General features: G+C 30.8%; 9 protein-coding genes across 9 annotated transcripts; 3 read left to right on the plus strand and 6 right to left on the minus strand.

The window, feature by feature from the left end:
* Positions 1–322: 322 nt before the first annotated feature.
* On the plus strand, positions 323–2062 carry ASCRUDRAFT_76795 (cation diffusion facilitator family transporter). Its single transcript, XM_020193620.1, has one exon. It carries the CDS (start codon positions 432–434, stop codon positions 1977–1979), a length of 1548 nt encoding a protein of 515 aa, XP_020046152.1. The 5' UTR covers positions 323–431; the 3' UTR covers positions 1980–2062.
* A 332-nt stretch (positions 2063–2394) lies between these two features.
* ASCRUDRAFT_81739 (uncharacterized protein) lies at positions 2395–4905 on the minus strand (the record flags this gene model as incomplete). Its single annotated transcript, XM_020194655.1, has 1 exon — positions 2395–4905. One exon carries the CDS (start codon positions 4903–4905, stop codon positions 2395–2397), a length of 2511 nt encoding a protein of 836 aa, XP_020046153.1.
* A 309-nt stretch (positions 4906–5214) lies between these two features.
* Positions 5215–6686, minus strand: ASCRUDRAFT_107376 (uncharacterized protein). The gene has a single exon (XM_020188678.1). The coding sequence runs from the start codon at positions 6418–6420 to the stop codon at positions 5524–5526; it is 897 nt and encodes a 298-aa protein (XP_020046154.1). The 5' UTR covers positions 6421–6686; the 3' UTR covers positions 5215–5523.
* A 1599-nt stretch (positions 6687–8285) lies between these two features.
* SPC97 (gamma-tubulin-complex subunit SPC97) lies at positions 8286–11009 on the minus strand (the record flags this gene model as incomplete). The annotated part of the gene is made up of 1 exon (XM_020195057.1): positions 8286–11009. One exon carries the CDS (start codon positions 11007–11009, stop codon positions 8286–8288), a length of 2724 nt encoding a protein of 907 aa, XP_020046155.1.
* A 428-nt stretch (positions 11010–11437) lies between these two features.
* ASCRUDRAFT_76798 (uncharacterized protein) lies at positions 11438–12793 on the plus strand. Its single transcript, XM_020193621.1, has one exon. It carries the CDS (start codon positions 11817–11819, stop codon positions 12645–12647), a length of 831 nt encoding a protein of 276 aa, XP_020046156.1. The 5' UTR covers positions 11438–11816; the 3' UTR covers positions 12648–12793.
* Positions 12794–13172: 379 nt separating this feature from the next.
* MTR2 (Mtr2p) lies at positions 13173–13981 on the minus strand. Its single transcript, XM_020193622.1, has one exon. It carries the CDS (start codon positions 13788–13790, stop codon positions 13260–13262), a length of 531 nt encoding a protein of 176 aa, XP_020046157.1. The 5' UTR covers positions 13791–13981; the 3' UTR covers positions 13173–13259.
* A 112-nt stretch (positions 13982–14093) lies between these two features.
* URA4 (dihydroorotase) lies at positions 14094–15565 on the plus strand. Its single transcript, XM_020193623.1, has one exon. The coding sequence runs from the start codon at positions 14322–14324 to the stop codon at positions 15444–15446; it is 1125 nt and encodes a 374-aa protein (XP_020046158.1). The 5' UTR covers positions 14094–14321; the 3' UTR covers positions 15447–15565.
* Positions 15505–16758, minus strand: THG1 (tRNA guanylyltransferase). Its single transcript, XM_020188687.1, has 2 exons — positions 16485–16758; positions 15505–16403 (listed from the first exon to the last, which is right to left on the minus strand). Exons 1-2 carry the CDS (start codon positions 16496–16498, stop codon positions 15563–15565), a joined length of 855 nt encoding a protein of 284 aa, XP_020046159.1. The 5' UTR covers positions 16499–16758; the 3' UTR covers positions 15505–15562.
* ASCRUDRAFT_107478 (NEDD8 family protein RUB1) lies at positions 16475–17660 on the minus strand. Its single transcript, XM_020188683.1, has 4 exons — positions 17257–17660; positions 17144–17161; positions 16935–17047; positions 16475–16795 (listed from the first exon to the last, which is right to left on the minus strand). The coding sequence occupies exons 1-4, from the start codon at positions 17272–17274 to the stop codon at positions 16711–16713; spliced, it is 234 nt and encodes a 77-aa protein (XP_020046160.1). The 5' UTR covers positions 17275–17660; the 3' UTR covers positions 16475–16710.
* Between the last annotated feature and the right edge of the window lie 124 nt (positions 17661–17784).

Consider the following 17784-nt stretch of genomic DNA (forward strand, 5'->3'; position numbering starts at 1 on the left):
ATCGAAAAAAGTACAAAAAAACACAGACCCATCACAGCGGTTTTACAATAGCAGGCCCTGATTACTAGACCCCAATTGTTAGACCTCGATTATCAGACCCCAAGCCCGTGTTCACCACTTGTTGCCACAAATGACTTTTCCGGGGGTGTGGCCAGAAAAGCTTTTTTTATCTGCTTCTCGCTGCATAAGCTGTACAGTCCATGCAATAACATGCACAAATCACATGACTTTGTATGATTAAATTGATAATATTTCTTATTCAATTTGGGTTTTTTATTGGTGGAAAGTAAAACTCTACATCAGCATTAATAATAATAATCTCTGAGCAAACTCTTTTTTCTTTTATACCATGAAATCCAAATAAAGAATACTTGGTTTTGTTTTTATCTGTTTTGGTCATATATTTCGTTTCTGTCCTAATATCTTATAAGATGATTTCCACACTATTGAGACCTAATAATAGTGAAATTTTGCTTAAATCTTTAATCAAGACCTGTGTTACTGCTAACAAATATCAAATAAGATCTTTTAGGACTTCAATAAATTTATATACCAATATTAATTCAAATAATGAGTTGAAAAACTCTGCCTTAAACTCACATTCCCACAATACTATTTCAGCTTCTCATTCACACTCTCACTCTCAGTCCCCTTCATATTCGCATTCCCACACAAACCAAAATAGCTCTGAGCTTGGTTATAATGATAATGAACATGTTCATTTGAAGCAGTCTGAAACTGATGCAAATGATTCTGCTATATTTGGGGTAAAAGGTGGTTATAAGTATCTTAATGACGCAAATAATCTAAGCGAGTCCGAGTTTATACCTCATGTAAATTCACTTTCGCATTCACATTCCCACTCACATTCTCATTCTCATGGTCCTTCATTGTTGCTAACATCAAATAAATCACAAATTTTAACTAATCCCAGTGTTAGGATAACATGGTTAGGTCTACTATCAAACGTTGGTATGATTATTGGTAAAGGTATAGGTGGTATAGTTTATAATTCTCCCTCCCTAATAGCTGATTCCATTCACTCAGTCTCAGATCTAATTTCAGATTTTTTAACTCTATTGACTGTTAACTTTGGTTTAAGATCCCCCAGCACTAAATATCCTAATGGTTATGGTAAAATTGAAACTTTGGGCTCTTTAGCTGTATCTGCACTTTTATTAAGTGCCGGTCTTAAAATTGGTTGGTCTTCCACTGTTGCAATTCTAGGCCCAGTTTTACCAACTTTAATGTTTGAACTAAATTCAACTTTTCAATCTTTGCTTTCCTTAATTTCTACCTCTCCATCACATCAAATTACTCCTGTTGCTCATCCTACAACATCAATAATTCATGAGATTCCAAATATAAATGCTGCGTGGATAGCTGGTGGCTCTATTTTAGTCAAAGAATGGCTATTTCGTGCCACTAAAAAAATAGCTATAGAGACAAAATCAAACGTCTTATTAGCAAATGCCTGGCACCATAGAGTAGACTCTTTAACTTCGGTTGTTGCTTTAGTGACTATAACATCTAGTTATTTTTTGAATATCACTTGGTTGGATAACGTTGGAAGTTTAATTGTCTCATTTATGATTATCAGACCCGGTTACGATGGTATTAAAAGCTCTCTTTTAGAATTAGTTGACACTGCACTTCCTGCCACTCATCCAGATTACATCCAAGTTGAAAATGATATTAATGAAATTTTACTTAAACTTGTTAGTAACAATAATGGGGAATCTTACAGAATTGGGGAGCTCAGTATGATTGGCAGTGGTCCAAATACTATCATTACAAATTTAAAATTGGTTGTTCCTCACCAAAAATGGGATAATAAACTTGATATTAAAGAATTTGAAAATGTTTCCAAAATTCTTAGAACAAGGCTTGTTGAAAAAAATAAGTCTATTAAAAGATGCTCAATAGAATTTATTGAAGAAGAAGAATTTGTACTTGAAAAGGCTTCAAATAAAAAATAATAAAAATAATTGATTAAAAGACTAAAGAAATATTGAGTCTCATTACAAAAGTAGTAAAATTATTTACTACAAGCTTTTCCGTATTTTATTTTAATTTTTTTTTTTTTTTTGATCTTATGAAAATATTTAAGTAATATTAATCATTTATTAAAGAGGATTCCAAAAATTAACCAAAAAAAAAATTTCAATAGATAAATAAAAAGATAAGTAACACATATTTATAATCAAAGCAAAATTATCAAAAAAGAAAACAATTCAAAAAATAAAAAAAAAAAATAAAAAAGAACAAAAATATTATTGACACAAATACAAATAACCTATACCCATACAAGTAATAATAATAAATTTGAACATTTTTCATTATGTAAGACATTGAAAGCAAGTCATAGAGCAATAAATATGGATTCATTAAGCATTAAAAATTATAGGATCCCGGAAGGGATTTCTTTTTTTGAGGTTCATCTTTAGGAATTTTCCGTCTATTATCAATTGGATATTTTTTTTGATTAGGCATTAATTTATTGATATAGGAGTAATTTTGAGGAATTAAAGAAATAGCAAGAGATGTTCCAGTATTTGGAGTTAAATTCATAAAATTTTTTTTTTGTAAATTTAAATTTTGAATACTGAAATTGTTTGAATTATTATTTTCATTATAATTATAATAATTTAAATTATTTAAATCATTTTGGTTTATATTATTTAAATTATTTGCTTTAATTGTTGGTGATGTTGTAACAAAAATTCTCCCGCCATCGATTTCTTTCCACCAAGTCATTGTTTGAGGATATTTTGAAATAATTGTCATATGAATATTTTGAGCAATTTTACGAACTTCGGAATCATTTTTAATCCAAAAACCATGTTGAACGAGTCTTTTGACCTCAGCATTTTTATCACAAAGATAGTCATTCATACAACAGTTTGAATGTCTTTTAACTAAAATGTGGAGTAAAGTATAAAATAAACGATGAGAATAGGGTCTTTCAGTATATTCAACAGCTTGAGCTAAAATTGGAATAAAGCTGATGTAATCGTTGCAAAAGGAGTTATAAGCCAAATGAGTTATTAGGGTAATAATTTTAAATTCTGAGAATTGTAAAGAATCATAAGACATTCTACCAACGGCAAAGATACCCAATTCTAAATTGCACAAGTAGCGGAATAAAACATGATGAGGTTGAATAGCTGGAGTAGCGATTCTCCAATCTTTGAATTTATTTAAGACGGAGATACGATTTTTTGGAGAGAAAGTCCAATGAGCCCAGATGTATTGTAAAGTGATTTCAATTAAAGCTTGAGAAACAATTGGGATTGACTCATTTAACAAGTCGAAAATGGTACCTGTATCGATGATATGTTCCATTAGTTCGTTAAAGGCAGGCAAATAAACGTTAGGGTTATCGAAAGTAGAATTATTAGCACCAATGGCTAATAATCTGATGACAGCAATTTTTTTTGTTACATGATCGTGGATTGAAGGTCTTGGGATGAATTCATTTAATAATAATAAACAGACTTCAGTGATCGTTCTTTCAGCTTTCCAGGCTGTGATGAAATTGGTTGGGTTGATTTTTAGGGATAAATCAGTAGCGGTTGATAAATTTACTTTTGAGATTAAATTTGAGGATTTATCGTCATTTTTAATAATTTTAACATTCTTAACATTTTTAGTATTTTTAGTATTTTTAGTATTTTTAATATTTTTAATATTTTTATCAGGATTAATGTGATTGTTGAGGATATTTTTGTTTTGATTTAATAAGGTTGGGGAAATTGAATAGTTGATATTTTGTTTTGGTTTAAAATCAATTAATTGTTGATATGAGTAAGATATTTTCTTTTTTTGAAAAAAGGATAGATTTGAGAAGGTATTTAAAGAATTTGAGGAGTAATTGAAAGGTAGGTTATCACTAATTTTTGATTTGATTTTACCATCATCGAAATTGAAATTAAAATTAAAATTTGAGTTAAATTTATTGATTTCAATTTCATTTAAATTAGAATCCAAATTTGAGTTTGAGTTTGAATTTGTATTGACTATTTTCAAAGGGTCTAATCTTTGAAAATTGTTTGAAGAGAAATAACTTGTTGTTGGTTGATTGTATTCGTTTAAAACAGTGTTGGCGGCATAAGTATCACCTGTGTTGGTAAATATAAAATCATCATTAAGATCTATATTATTTGATAAAGGATTTAAAGGGTTAATATTTTGATTATCAGAAATATTATTGTTATTATTATTGTTATTATTATTGTTATTATTATTGCTATTATTATTGCTATTATTATTGTCGCTGTTGCTGTTGTTTTTGTTTTTGGTATTATAATTGAATAGATGATGTTTATGATGTTGATGATTAAAAGTTGGATAACCTTGAGAAGTTCTGCCCAAATCCATTGTTTGTGGTAAGACACCAGCGTTTTGTTTATCGAAATTATTAGTTAAAACAGTTGTTGAAGAGGAGCTCCATTGACTACCTAATTTTTGATCATTTGAATCTTCAAGCAATTTTTTTTCATTTAGTGAGCAAATGTATTCTCTTATGGTGAAAACAATTGCAGAAAATAACACAAGAAAGAAAACCAATAGACCAAAAATATAAAGAGACTCGAATAAAGGTTGATATTGGCTATTTGAATTATTTGAGTCTAAATCATTTAAAGCGCTGAAAGTACTGAAAGAATTAAAAGAATTTAGATTTTGTAGGGTGTTTATTCTTGTCATGTCTTCAAAATAACCTTGATGATACAATTCAGTGTTAACGCCGGGGATTTGTCTTTTGGAATTTGAATTTGAATTGAATTTTGGCTTTGATTTGTTCAATTCTGTGGGTTTGATAGGCGACTCAAGGCTGTCATCATTGAAGAAATAAGAGCTATCTAGTAATTGGCGCTTTAGTAAAGAGGAAGAATACTGGTACATTAATGGTGGAAAAGTTGAGAAAAAAGGTGGCAAAAAAGAAAATAGTGAACTGAATTAAATTGGATTAAAGTGACTTGAATTGAACTGGATTGGATAGGATGGAATAAAATTGAATTGAGTTAGTGGAGTGGAAGTGAGTGGGAATTGTTGCACACTCTGAAATGAATGGATGAATACAATCAATATCTGGTGTATTTGAGAGAAATGAAGGCAATTGGTGATGGTGCTTGTGCTATCTGTGCTGTAGGGCAAGAGGAGCTGGAAAACACAACATCGAGGAAAGAACTGCTTTATCTCTCTGCTTCTCCAGCTGCTTCTCCAGCTTTTGTGGCATTTGATGCAGCAGAGCCGGAAATGTTAGATTAACACGTGCTATTAGGTATATCCGGGGGAGCCTTTAGGTTTCCGGACGCAATTTGAATCTGAACCAAACATCTCTAAGGTGAAATATATTCATTTGAGTCTGTTTGATTTATTTGCCTTGATTTTTTTCCACTGATTGAGTTCAACTGTTGTAGTAAATTAAAGATGATGTCCTTATTAGCATCGTTACCACCTACTGTTTTCAAGCTTGGAGTTTCTCTTTTAAACGTCACATCATCCTTTTACACTGTATCTTTAGATTTCATCCATCTTCTTAATCAGAGGTGTTTTTTGAGTCCTGATAATATTTGTATCATCATCCTCACTGTCAATTGCATTATCAGGCTTCTCATTATTCTGGTGATCATCACTTACTGTAGTATGAGTATTTTCAATATTAATCCGGTCTTCATTATTTGATATATCAGCTGTGGTGGCAAATATTAAATTAGCTGCCTTTTTTCCATTTACATGCTGATAAATGTTTCTTATCAATTCTTTTGGTGCTCCATGGTATAATTTTGTGAATGAGTTTACCGCATCATTTTGGCTTTTGAATTGATTCTGTTCCATAAATTGTATGCATTTAGCTTTCCAGTTCGAAACACTCAACTGGATCTTGCTTTTTTTATTATATAAAATGTTATTTTTAACCACATATTGATACCTTTTTGCTTTCTTGAAGCCATTTGGGGCTTTTGGGTTTTGCCCATTACCAAGAAGATATTGATACTCAGTATCAGAAAGTAATGAGCGATATTTCACTTTCAAGCAAGGAACCACTTTACCATTATCAAACCATGCATTTGTCCAATGGCAGTTTGCCAGACAATTGAGTTTGTCTTCTTTATCAAAAGACGTCTTCTGAGCTAACAGCAGCAGCATCACAGGTTGTTGACCCCTATCAGCATCATGGATTTTATTGGCTTTGTCATTAACGTTGAGCACCAATTGAGTAGTATTGGAGTTGCTTGCAATTTCGGCAGGCGAAGTATTTGCAATTGATTTTTTATTTGGCATTTCCCATAGCTCAGAACTAGTGTCATTGAAACTCAGCTCATCTAGCCAATCCTTCAAAGACTTGATTTTTTCAACGTTATTTGGTTGGTTTTGAAAAATGGCCTTTTGGCTATTTTGAACATGGTTTTCCATTGTCTAATAGTAAACTTTGATCAGTAATTGACGATAGCTGTGTTGATATAAATTCAAGTATAGAATTCACTTTGAAAAATAAATCTGTAATAAATGTGTAATAAATTTGAAACAAATTATTTTTTTCACCTTTTGTTTTACCTTTTGTCTCATTGTCCAGGAGGGTAGACAAACCCAAGTTACTGAGATGTACGAGCTTGTTGATGAAAAAGGAAGTAAATATTTCAGCCATCCCGCCCAAATGAATTTTGGAGCAGTGAAGGTTTGTTCTGGCGCTGAAACAGAAGATTGTGTTAGTGAAAGTAAGGGTGGATTCCAAATTCATTGGAAACATTAGGGAATCTGCCACTTGGGGTTTTGAGTATAGCAATTGATGATGATGGCGTTTCCATTGCTTAATTATGGATCTTTTTGATTTCAATGAAACAACTACCTTCAGTTTTGCAGACACCACTTTCATTTCAGCGACAGCCCTAAATGGCTCCTCCAATGTTTGCAATAGACAGAAAGAAGTGACGGAAATGTTTGTGAAATGTTCCTATATAGAGTCCTAATAATTTTGATTTCTTTAGATGCAACGATTGATATACCTGGAATCATTTTTCAATACAAGGAATACATAATATTAAACTTTCAATCCACTGAAGGTAAAACCACGAAAACTGCCCTTTTTACAGGTTCATTTAATAAAATAATTGATAATAATAGCTTTTCTTGGAATATGACAGATGGTTTTATTGTAAGTGAAAATGCAGATTGACCTGAACAAGACACAAATCCAAAATAATCAATTTTAGAATAATATTAAAAATTAGTTCATAAATTTGATTGAGTATTAACGTGCATAACATTTACCAGATAATAGAACCAATCTCCCGATTCAAGGTGTTAAAGAAAAAAGATACGTTTTTGGAATTCTGCAATTTATACCTATTATGCAAATGGCGTTAGTGTTATGGTAGCATTGTTCAAGTAGCAGATGTAAGAACACAGCTTTATGATAGAGGTCAATATGGAATTGGACTTCGATTTGTAGATGTTTTTCACTGAGTAGAATTGAGCCTCCCGAAAAATAATCTTTGTGTAAGGTTCTTCGTTCAGAATCTTACCAACTGGGTAATTCCATTGGAAATTGTTAGAACTGATTGAGCTCCAATAACACACCATCTTGATCAAATACACCAGCCCTTAATTATCTCTTAAATTTTTTTATAACTACTTCCCAACAACCGCCAGTCTTGAGAATGCAATTAATTCAAAGGCTATTCCAACTCCCAATATATTCTTGATGAAATAGAGATACTTGATTTAATTGAACCAAAAAATGAAAGCAAGATGAACCAATTCTGCACAATCGCTGGTGTTTGTATGCTTTTCTTCCTGAATTGGAATCTCTATTCCAATAGCACTTCATTTTACTGTCAGTTTTGAGATAACACATCACTTGCATAATAACCAGCACTACCAATCTCTTCTGAATCTGTTGAATCGCCAACAAACTGTGTCTTCGAATTACCTTTAAATCCAACATCCATAAAACCATCACATTTCTGGTTGGTTCTGATTGTCCTTGTATATATGGCCTGTGAAATGTGTTAACACCTATTTTGCGATTGTGAGTAACCCACAATAATTGCACTGCTTTTGTTTATAGCAACATTTCTGTGACTGAATTTCTGTGACTGAGATAGCTATAAACTTGTATTAATTTATTAAAATAAAATAATGTACAAAAAACAACCTCCTAATTCAAATTCTTTGATTTATAAATCAATAATGCTAAAAATCTTCAAAAAAAAGTGCAAGATTTATACTTTTATAAACATTACCCAAATTGTGATTAATGTGTTAATTTAAAGATAAATCTATTCATCAACCCAATATTCTGATATTTTTTTTTCATAATGCATATATTCTTTATGAAATTTTTTATAATACTCAGTAAATCTTTTAATATAATCGCTGTTTTTCAATTTTTCAGCAGTCATATAATCTATATTGTTCAAAGCGTCCTGGGTATTGGCGTCAATTATCAGTATAATCTTCTTGTGAAATTTAGCAAAGCTGAAAATTATTTTAAAAAAACGTTTTATCAATTTCAAATAATTTGGGTTGGTTAATGATAAATATAGCAATATATTGTCAATAAAATCCTGAATCAACTTTTTAGAGCCTTCAAATGTCAACAGATCCGCAAAATTATAATCAACATCAACGTCAATATTGCTGGTTTCTTTAAAATTGTTTTCCAAATTATTGACCCCATTATTATCATTAGTTGAATTAGTATTAAACATACTAGTACTATTGAAGCCATGTTTTGACAAGTATGTATAGTAAAATTTATAAAGTTTCCCAATTTTTGATTCAAAGTTATACTTGATGATAAATGTGTAATTAAAATACAAATTTTTCAAATAGTTGATCACATTGAAATTCATTATTTGTAATTTTGAAATTTTTTTCAATAATGAAAGAGAAATTGAGCTTTTTTTCAAGTAATTTTTGGACAATTTATAGTTATCTTCAAGTAGATTGATTGCGAATCTGTTTAAAAGCAAAAATCGGAATATTAGTTGATATTTGGTAATATTTATCTGATCTATCATTAGATTTATTGGAAATGGCAAAGTTAGTTGAAAATTTATAAAATTTATCAGAAAGTTTTCAAACATATTTTCCAATGGTTTTTCATCCAAGCTCCGTTTATCGTGTTCGAGAGATTCAACAACCAAATTTTTTAAAGCTTGAATTGAATTTGTATTCATATTATTCGGATCAAGAGGTTTAACATTTAAAATGTCTTGTAATTCGTCAAAGATGTTTTTTGATTCAATTGTTAATTCAACCAGATTTAAAACCAAGTTTTTTGTTTCATGCAAATTTTCATTTTCATTTTCATTTGCGTTTGCATTTGCATTTGCATTTGCATTTTGATTATCCTTATTATAATTGGTATTGTTATTTTTGAATGCTCTATCAAAAAAACAAAGACGGAAACTATTTTCGAGCTCATTTAGGTTGACGAGATTTTTATTTTTCTTTAAAAGAGATAAATTAGAATTGATAAAAGTGTTAAAATCAAATGAGTTTGCCATTAAAAAGAAATCAACCAAGCTGACTAATAAATTTAGTAAATCGTACCCATCAAACATCAAACTTAATATTAGATCATTTGCTCTTCTGAACCAGTAATTGATTTTTAAATTCAAAGAATTTTTATTGTGTAAGTTGCAAATTATATTCGGATTGATTGACAGGCTCAATTTTTTCAAAAAGTCCTGATTGTTAGCTTCTGTATCTAAATTATGTCCATAGTTGTTAAAGTAGTTGTGTCCAAAATCCAAAGATTGATTTTCATAATTATAAAAGGAAAAATCTATTGCGGTGAATTGCAAATCACAGTCCTTGAGAGCGTTTAAGTAAGTCCCGGTTAATAGTATTCTTCTTTTGATTAATGGATCAGCCAATTCATTAGGTATTCCATCGTTTTTAATTGAAAATTTTGAATTCCAATATCTTTCCACATCAAACAAATTCAAGTTTGAAATGTTGTTATCAGATTCGGTATTTTCTTGTTCATTGTCATTATAAGTATTTGTTTTATAATTTTTTATAAAAAATTCTGCAAAGGGATCATCAATTTCGCCATTGATTAACCAATTATTCAATATCAATAGATAAGGAAATGATAAATAGTCGAATAAATTATTTAGAAATATTAGGCACTCATGATTTCCAAAATATGAATCAATTTTTTTTGAAATAATGTTTAATACTATTCCTCCTTTACAACGATGAAATTTTGAATTGTCAAAATTGATATCAATATTCAAGGTATCAAGATTCAACGCACTGTGTCCATTATTTATTGTGTTGTTATTTAACACATCTAGAGTTTGCAAGGTTTCAATCATATGTTGTCTTTTTAAATTGTCATTGTGTATCAAATGAATAATTTCGTATAATAAGTTTAATTTGAAATCTAGTTTGGATAGCTGGATTTCCTTTAGTAATTGAATCAAGTTGAAGTTTGAGTTACTTGTGAAGTTGTTTTCAATACTGTTGATTAAAAAATCTAGATAGTCTATCTTTAAGAAATGTCTCAAAAAATGAATAAAAACCTGAATTATTTTGCCGTTGTTCTTAGTATTGTAAAGAACTTGAAAGTTTAGTAAAGAATTGTAAAACTTTCCAAAATTGTATATCTTTTTGATGAAATCTTTTAATGATGGATTTAGATTTTTTGCAAACTTATAATCAGGCCCATTGATCAAACTATCAATATCTTGTGAGTTGAATTTATTGGAGTATCTGATATAATTTCCTTCAAGACCAATTAAGACAAACAACAAATCGTATACTATCAAAGATTCTTGGGACTTTAAGCTATTAGATAAGTCGACTAGTGGATAGGGCAATACTTTCATATAATCTTTAATCAAAGGCTGATCGTTTACAGCTTTTGATAGCATATAAGGTCTTTGATCAGTGTTCAAGAGATAAACAGTGTCAGCTTCATTACCAGAAAAACTGGAGTTGGCGATAGAATTACGATTTGAATTACCAATTGGTCTATTAATATTCATCTCAAAAGTAGTATCTATAAATTAACAAACAAACGTAATATCCACTTGATGATGATATTATGATCTGGTTCTGTTTGTAATTCGCTTGAGTACTCGGAAATCCGAATGTGATGAAATAGTACCCTCGGTTCTTACAGTCAATACATATGCACGTGCTCACCGGCGCCGTGGAGAAACTCATAATGAATCAGTAAAAAGGTGGTTTTGTTTCTTTGATCCTGCGCTTGAATCTTTATTGATTGGTAATTGATTAGCTGATCCCATCTAGGATGATCAGCACCAGTTCAATGGAAGTATCTCATTATCCAGCATCCACCAAGACAAACCGAACACCGTCTACAGCCAACCCGCGCCGCTGGCGACACACCGCAAAGGCTTTTTGACGAAGTGAGGAATCGTCTATTTTTTGCAAAAGATCGCCAACAGTCAAAGGTCGAGAAGGCAATTGACACTGCTGTGATCGAATAGATTGCTGTGTTAGTTCCAGGAACTGCTGTGTATTTCATTGTGTTTCAGAGGGCAGAAACATATATAAACATGTTGGTTTTGCTTTGCTGTGTTTTTTTGTCTTCATTTTCCACCACCAATTCACTTTTTTGCTTTGTTTTTGGAAGAAGTTAACTCTTGATATCTATTTATAAGTCCAAGGATTCAGTTTTTTTTAAGCCGAAATTATTGATATATTCATATTCCTCCTATATTTTATATATATACGTTTCTCTACCTTTACTTTCATATTGTTTTCTACATCAGAATTAATTAAAATTAGTCATAACTGTTAAGGTGAAAAAAACAAAACAATTAACAATGAAATCACTAGCCATCTATTCAATTTTGGCCTTGTTGGCTCCATCATATGCTGCGATTATTCCTACCTTTTTACCTGAAAGCTATTTGGTCCCCATTGAAGTCGTTAAGAGAGACTATGCTCTCACAACATTGGGTTCTGAAGATTTAAATAGTAACTTTGTCACTCAGATTATTGATGGGCAAGTCCAAGTTGTTTCTCAGATTGATGATGGCCAAATCCAGGCTCCTACTAGTACATCGGCATTAATACCTATTTCTCAAATTGACGATGGCCAAATCCAAGCTCCAACTTTAACTACCAGTGAAGTAATTTCAACTTTAACTCCAGTCAGTCAAATCAGCGATGGTCAGATCCAAGGCACATTAACTGTTACTGAAACAACTTTTCAAACTTCTTTAACCGTCACAACAATCACCTCAGATGGTTCATTAATTTTATCAACCATTACTCCAACTGCTTCTGATTTTGAAATTATTGAAACTGGAAGCTCTTTCTATTTTGAACCGATTGGTTCTAATACTGACGTTATTGTAATTGCGACAACAGATGTTATTGATCAAAATACTTATACTGTATTGACTGTCACTTCAACCAATTCATTAGGTATTGAAATCACTACCGCAACTGACGTTATTGTTTCAACAAATGAAGCAGGTCAAACAGTTTTATTACCAATCACTACAACTGTGACCACTGATTCAGCTTCATCAGAAACTGGTCTTTCTTCATTTCAAAGTCAATTTTTGAATTCAGCTGACAGTATGAAACTAAATTTAATTTTGCTTTCAATCTCTTTTATATTGGTCAATCTTACTGTTTTATTCTGATTTAATTATCTATTGATTCTGTTTTTTGTACAAAAAATTAAAAATTAAAAACAATTGGGTAATTGGGTATTTCAAGTAATCAAATTCAGAACAAATAATAAATTTTTGTATTTTAATTGGTGATTTAAAATTGTTTTCAAGGGTTTTATGTTCAAATTGTGAACTTAATTTAATTTTTTTATAGCATTTTTTCAATATTTTCATAAAATTTTTATTGTTTTTTTATTAGTTTTAATATTTTTATAGCATTTCTCTTAAACTCTATTTTTTACTTTTTATTTTAAGAAATAAACATTTTTGAATTTTTCCTTTATGATAATCATTAAAAATCTGTTAATGCATGTTCATGCATTTTTCCGTTGAAAAATTCACAGTCTGAAACTATATTACCTAAACCAATTTATTTTAAAAAATATAAAAGAAACACTAAAGAAGTTGAAGCTGAAGCTGAAGCTGAGTTAGAATAAATCATTTATTGATTATCAATAAATAGAACTTTATTGATAAATTTGAAATTAAAAGTGGCTCAACAACAAATGACAGTTATTTATTATAGTTACAAAACTATTTATTTCAATTAATTGTTTTTTTGCTTTTATATAAATCAAACAATTACACTTTAATCTGAGTTTCTTCAGGAATATAATTGACTTTATAATTAAATGAAATAATTGATTCCTTGTAAATATCTTGAGTATCAGTTTGAATCACAAAATTCAACGTAAAACCAAAGGGAAGACTCCAAAATGGTCTTTCTTTTATAACGCCATTATAATTGTTATTTGGAGGCAACAAATCAGCAGTTTCACCCAATTTGTTTCTTGGATATTCATCAATTTTGACTTTTCCAACAATTATACAACTAATCAAATTTAACGAAGGAATGAAATGGTAATCATATGACTGATACGTATGTTCAGTTAGTGGTAATTTAAGAAAAAAATCAGTTAAAAAGGTTTTAGCCGCAAGAGGATTGGAATTTATAATAATTTTACAATTATTGTTAATACAACTAAATAAACTGGATTTGAAATTTATTAAACTGCTTTCATTTGATAAATCTGATACTAATGGCCTTTTATCCATTGAATCAACCAATGATTCAGCTAATGTTTTGACAGCTATAGTCTGTTGATCTGACATTGTAGAAATTTAGTGTTTGATTATGAAAACTGTTATAATTGTAATTGTAATTATGATTATGATTATGATTATGATGGCGATTGTAATTGTAAATGCAATCTGATGGCTACTGTTTGAAACCTTTTAAAATTGGACTTATTCATTTGTTTTTTCTACTAATAGAAAATTCAACTTACCCTCTTTGGCGACTGTTCTAATTTGTGATCCAACACTTTTCATAGAGAATAAATTGCAGAATACGAATTGTTTGCACATCTTTATTGTGCAATCTTTACCATTCTTTCAATCCCATATCCTTTATTCTAATCATCCAATAGTCAGATCTTGCTTTTTGGATAGACAAAACGAAGGCCTTGCTGATAGTCAGTGTTTCCCAATCTGGCGAGAGCACCCACACATGTGGTCCTGAAAATTTTTCTTCCCCAAAAAGCTGAAAGGACGAATCGAGATTTGACGAGGAAAGACACAATCAAAAGACTACTTTGAAAGAGCACTTTGAAAGAGTCTACAGCCACAACAAAACAGCTTTCGATGTCGCAGCCTACAGAAATCAACTTGGGAGTTACTGCTGATTTACATGTCCATTTGCGTGATGGCGAGATGATGGAGTTGATTACTCCCACTGTCAGAGAAGGTGGAGTCTCCATTGCCTATGTGATGCCCAATTTAGTTCCCCCAATCACAAAGATCGATCAGGTTATCCGATATAAGAAAAATCTAGAATTATTAGCACCAAAGACTACTTTTTTAATGACCTTTTATCTATCAAGAGATTTGACCCCTGAACTAGTTGAAAAAGCTGCAATTTTAAAAGTCATTAAAGGTATAAAATGTTATCCTGCTGGTGTTACAACGAATTCAAGTGCTGGTGTAGATCCAAATGATTTTTCTGACTTTTACCCAATTTTTAAAATCATGGAAAAGTACAATCTAATCTTGAATTTGCATGGCGAAAAGCCCTCAACTAATCATGATGACATTCACCATAATAATAGCCATGATGATAATGAGCATATTCATATTTTAAATGCCGAAGAATCTTTCTTACCTGCTTTATTCAAATTACATCAGGATTTTCCAAATTTAAAAATTGTCCTTGAACACTGTACTACAAAGGCTGCAATCAATGCAATTGAAAAAATCAATTCCAAAAATGTTGCCGCAACAATTACTGCCCACCATTTATACTTGACAATTGATAATTGGTCAGGAAATCCTGTTAATTTTTGCAAACCTGTTGCAAAATTGCCTTCTGATAAATCAGCCCTAATCAATGCTGCCATTTCAGGTAAACCTTTTTTCTTTTTCGGTTCTGATTCTGCTCCTCATCCATTATCAAAAAAATCTACTCATGTCAACGTTTGTGCTGGTGTTTATACTCAAAATAATGCTATAAGTTATTTGGCTGAAATTTTTCAAAATTTTGATGCTTTAGATAAATTGAAAAACTTTGTTAATGATTTTGGCAAAAACTTCTATAATATTAATGACAGTGACGAAATTATTAAATCTAAGGATACCGTTATCTTATATCAAGAAAAGAATCAAGTTCCACAGCTAATTAAAAATGATTTAATTGGCGATGAAAGTTTGGTCGTCGCACCATTTAAAGCCGGTGAAGAATTGAACTGGAACGTTAAATGGAGAGCAAGCTAATCAATTATCTATTCATATTCATATTCATGTCCATTTCCATATTCACATTAGCTCTTTTTCTTGTTTTATTATAATCTTTTTTTTCCTTATATATTCTCAATATTACAAAACTTCATCTAGAAAATACTTTTCTCTTTCCAAAAATCATCCTTAATTAAATCAATATGCTCAATTAGAATCTTAGCCCTTTTTATTTTTTTATTTTCTCTTTGTTTTTGTCTTTCAGTTAAATTCACTTCAAAAATTTTTCCTGTATTTTTATTTTTATTTTCATTTTCATTTTCATTTTCAATCTCTTTATTGCTTTTATTATAATTATAATCTCTGGTAATTATTGTTCCCTTTTTATATATTTCTTTCTCATTATTATAATTAATACCAAACTGGCTAAACAATATCTCATTTTTATCCGAAGAGAGGGTACCAATTAATTTATTTTCAGCTTCTTTTGGTGATAATTTCCCCTTTTCTATTAATGTCCAAAATGTCGTGTTATACAAATTATTAATATGACAATCTACTTGTCTCCATTTAAAGTAATCCTTAACGTTCTCAGCCGATGGATATAATATGCATCTGGAATCAAATGTTGGCAATCTATTAACATCAAGAGGATTATCAGGAAAAAACTCATTCCAATAATGGTTATAATAAGCAGTGAAAAAACTCACAAAGATCGAATTCAATTTGGATTCCCTTCTTTCATATAAAACAGTATTTTTTCTTAATAAAAACGAATATTCGTCTGAATCTCCATAAGCCATAATAACATCGTTAAATTTACTAAATAAAGACAATGAGGCCTTATTCATTAAATTTAAAGCTCTTGAATCATTCGGTTTTTCAAACTGATACTCTTTAGAAAATTTGTGAAAATTTTTACCATCAATTCTAATAATTATATAGCAGTTTTGCAACAAATAATTTTCTTTCTCAAATTCTTTAACATATTCAAATCTAATCTTATTTTTTTTTTCAGTTTAAAGTTAGTTACACGATATTGCCACAAGAAACAGCGATAAAATCCACAATGCATACCTGGACTTGGCCATGTCTCAAAGAAAACAATAGCTCAATTATTTATTAGATAATAGTTTGAAAATAAAACGAAAATAATACTTAGATGAAAAAATTGCAAATGATGTTTCTCACATGAAACTACAAAAAGTATGGAGTGAAAACAGAAAATAGCCCACGTGATCACAGTTCTCCTTCCAAAAAGAAGAAAGAGTTGTTTCTACCAAAAGAACCACCAGCAGCAGAATCAGCAACCACCACGTAAAGTCAAGACGAGATGGAGACAGGCACCCTCTCTAACATTGCACTCCTCTAGGGACTTGTTATCATCACTGCACATATCACAAAACAACAGAAGGGGAAAAAATAAAGGATGAATAGGAAAGATAATTGGTGAGCAAGCCAGTTAGTAAATCGGATCGAGATAGTAGCCATCATATAGATTGACTGTCGAGGCACACAATAACATACAGTTTTCTGCCTTCGTAAATCAAACGTTGTTGGGATGGAGAAATACCTTCTTTTTCTTCGATATACTCCTTAACAGTAACCACCGACTCAGTTGGTTCAACTCTAATTTTGATCTGGTTGAAGGAGACGAGAAATGGAAAGCAAATAGAATTAGTTTGAATGTTCACTATACTGCAATCAGAAGAATCTTAATCAGTCGATAAACTTACTTCTTTTCCGGTCAATGTCTACACAGATACCAAAGACGATGCAAATCGAGATACCAGGCAAAATGTTAGTTGTGAGATCAAAAGAAAATAGGAAAAAGCACACACCAACTCACCTTAACGGTTATCAACATCGTTCAAGCACACTATTCTGTATCTTTGATTCTTGCTATAAGCACTCTTTCTCGACTTTGCTCTTAACTTCCTCAACAATCTGTTGGAAATGCTTCTGGTGACCCAAAACCAAAGAAGGAAGGAAACAAAAAGACGTCCCTGTTTTGTCTTAGGGCTTTTAGAGCCCTATCAACAGAGCCCTATCGTCAAAGCCCTGCTATCATCCCTTAGAGCCCTACTGATATAACCACAAAAAGCACTGGAATTTGGAGGGTCTTTTTTGTTTCCAGGCGACTTCGAAGTTTGCAAGATTTTGAATTCTTTTTCAAGATGCTACGTTTTCGATAAATCAACTTAGATTGGGCTCAAACAATCTGGATCTACTCAAACTATTTCAGTTTTTCATTATCTTTAGTGGCTGTCAGACATCCTTTTGACTTTGTTATTTTTGCTAACTCTAACCATTGCTTTTCCTTCAACTATTTTATTTCGAACTTCTAAAAATTATTACAAGTGCACTCACTTTTTCC

Source organism: Ascoidea rubescens (genome assembly GCF_001661345.1).
Source record: "Ascoidea rubescens DSM 1968 unplaced genomic scaffold ASCRUscaffold_10, whole genome shotgun sequence".
NCBI lineage: Eukaryota > Fungi > Ascomycota > Saccharomycetes > Ascoideales > Ascoideaceae > Ascoidea > Ascoidea rubescens.

Bases quoted from the DNA above. Each gene is read 5' to 3' on its own strand.
- URA4 (XM_020193623.1), top strand. From the start codon at position 14,322: ATGTCGCAGCCTACAGAAATCAACTTGGGAGTTACTGCTGATTTACAT.
- ASCRUDRAFT_107376 (XM_020188678.1), bottom strand. From the start codon at position 6,420: ATGGAAAACCATGTTCAAAATAGCCAAAAGGCCATTTTTCAAAACCAA.
- MTR2 (XM_020193622.1), bottom strand. From the start codon at position 13,790: ATGTCAGATCAACAGACTATAGCTGTCAAAACATTAGCTGAATCATTG.
- ASCRUDRAFT_76795 (XM_020193620.1), top strand. From the start codon at position 432: ATGATTTCCACACTATTGAGACCTAATAATAGTGAAATTTTGCTTAAA.
- ASCRUDRAFT_107478 (XM_020188683.1), bottom strand. The intron at 16,796-16,934 runs GTATGTTATTGT...TGATATGTGCAG, and splicing joins ATTTACGAAGGCAGAAAACT to TGATGATAACAAGTCCCTAG.
- ASCRUDRAFT_76798 (XM_020193621.1), top strand. From the start codon at position 11,817: ATGAAATCACTAGCCATCTATTCAATTTTGGCCTTGTTGGCTCCATCA.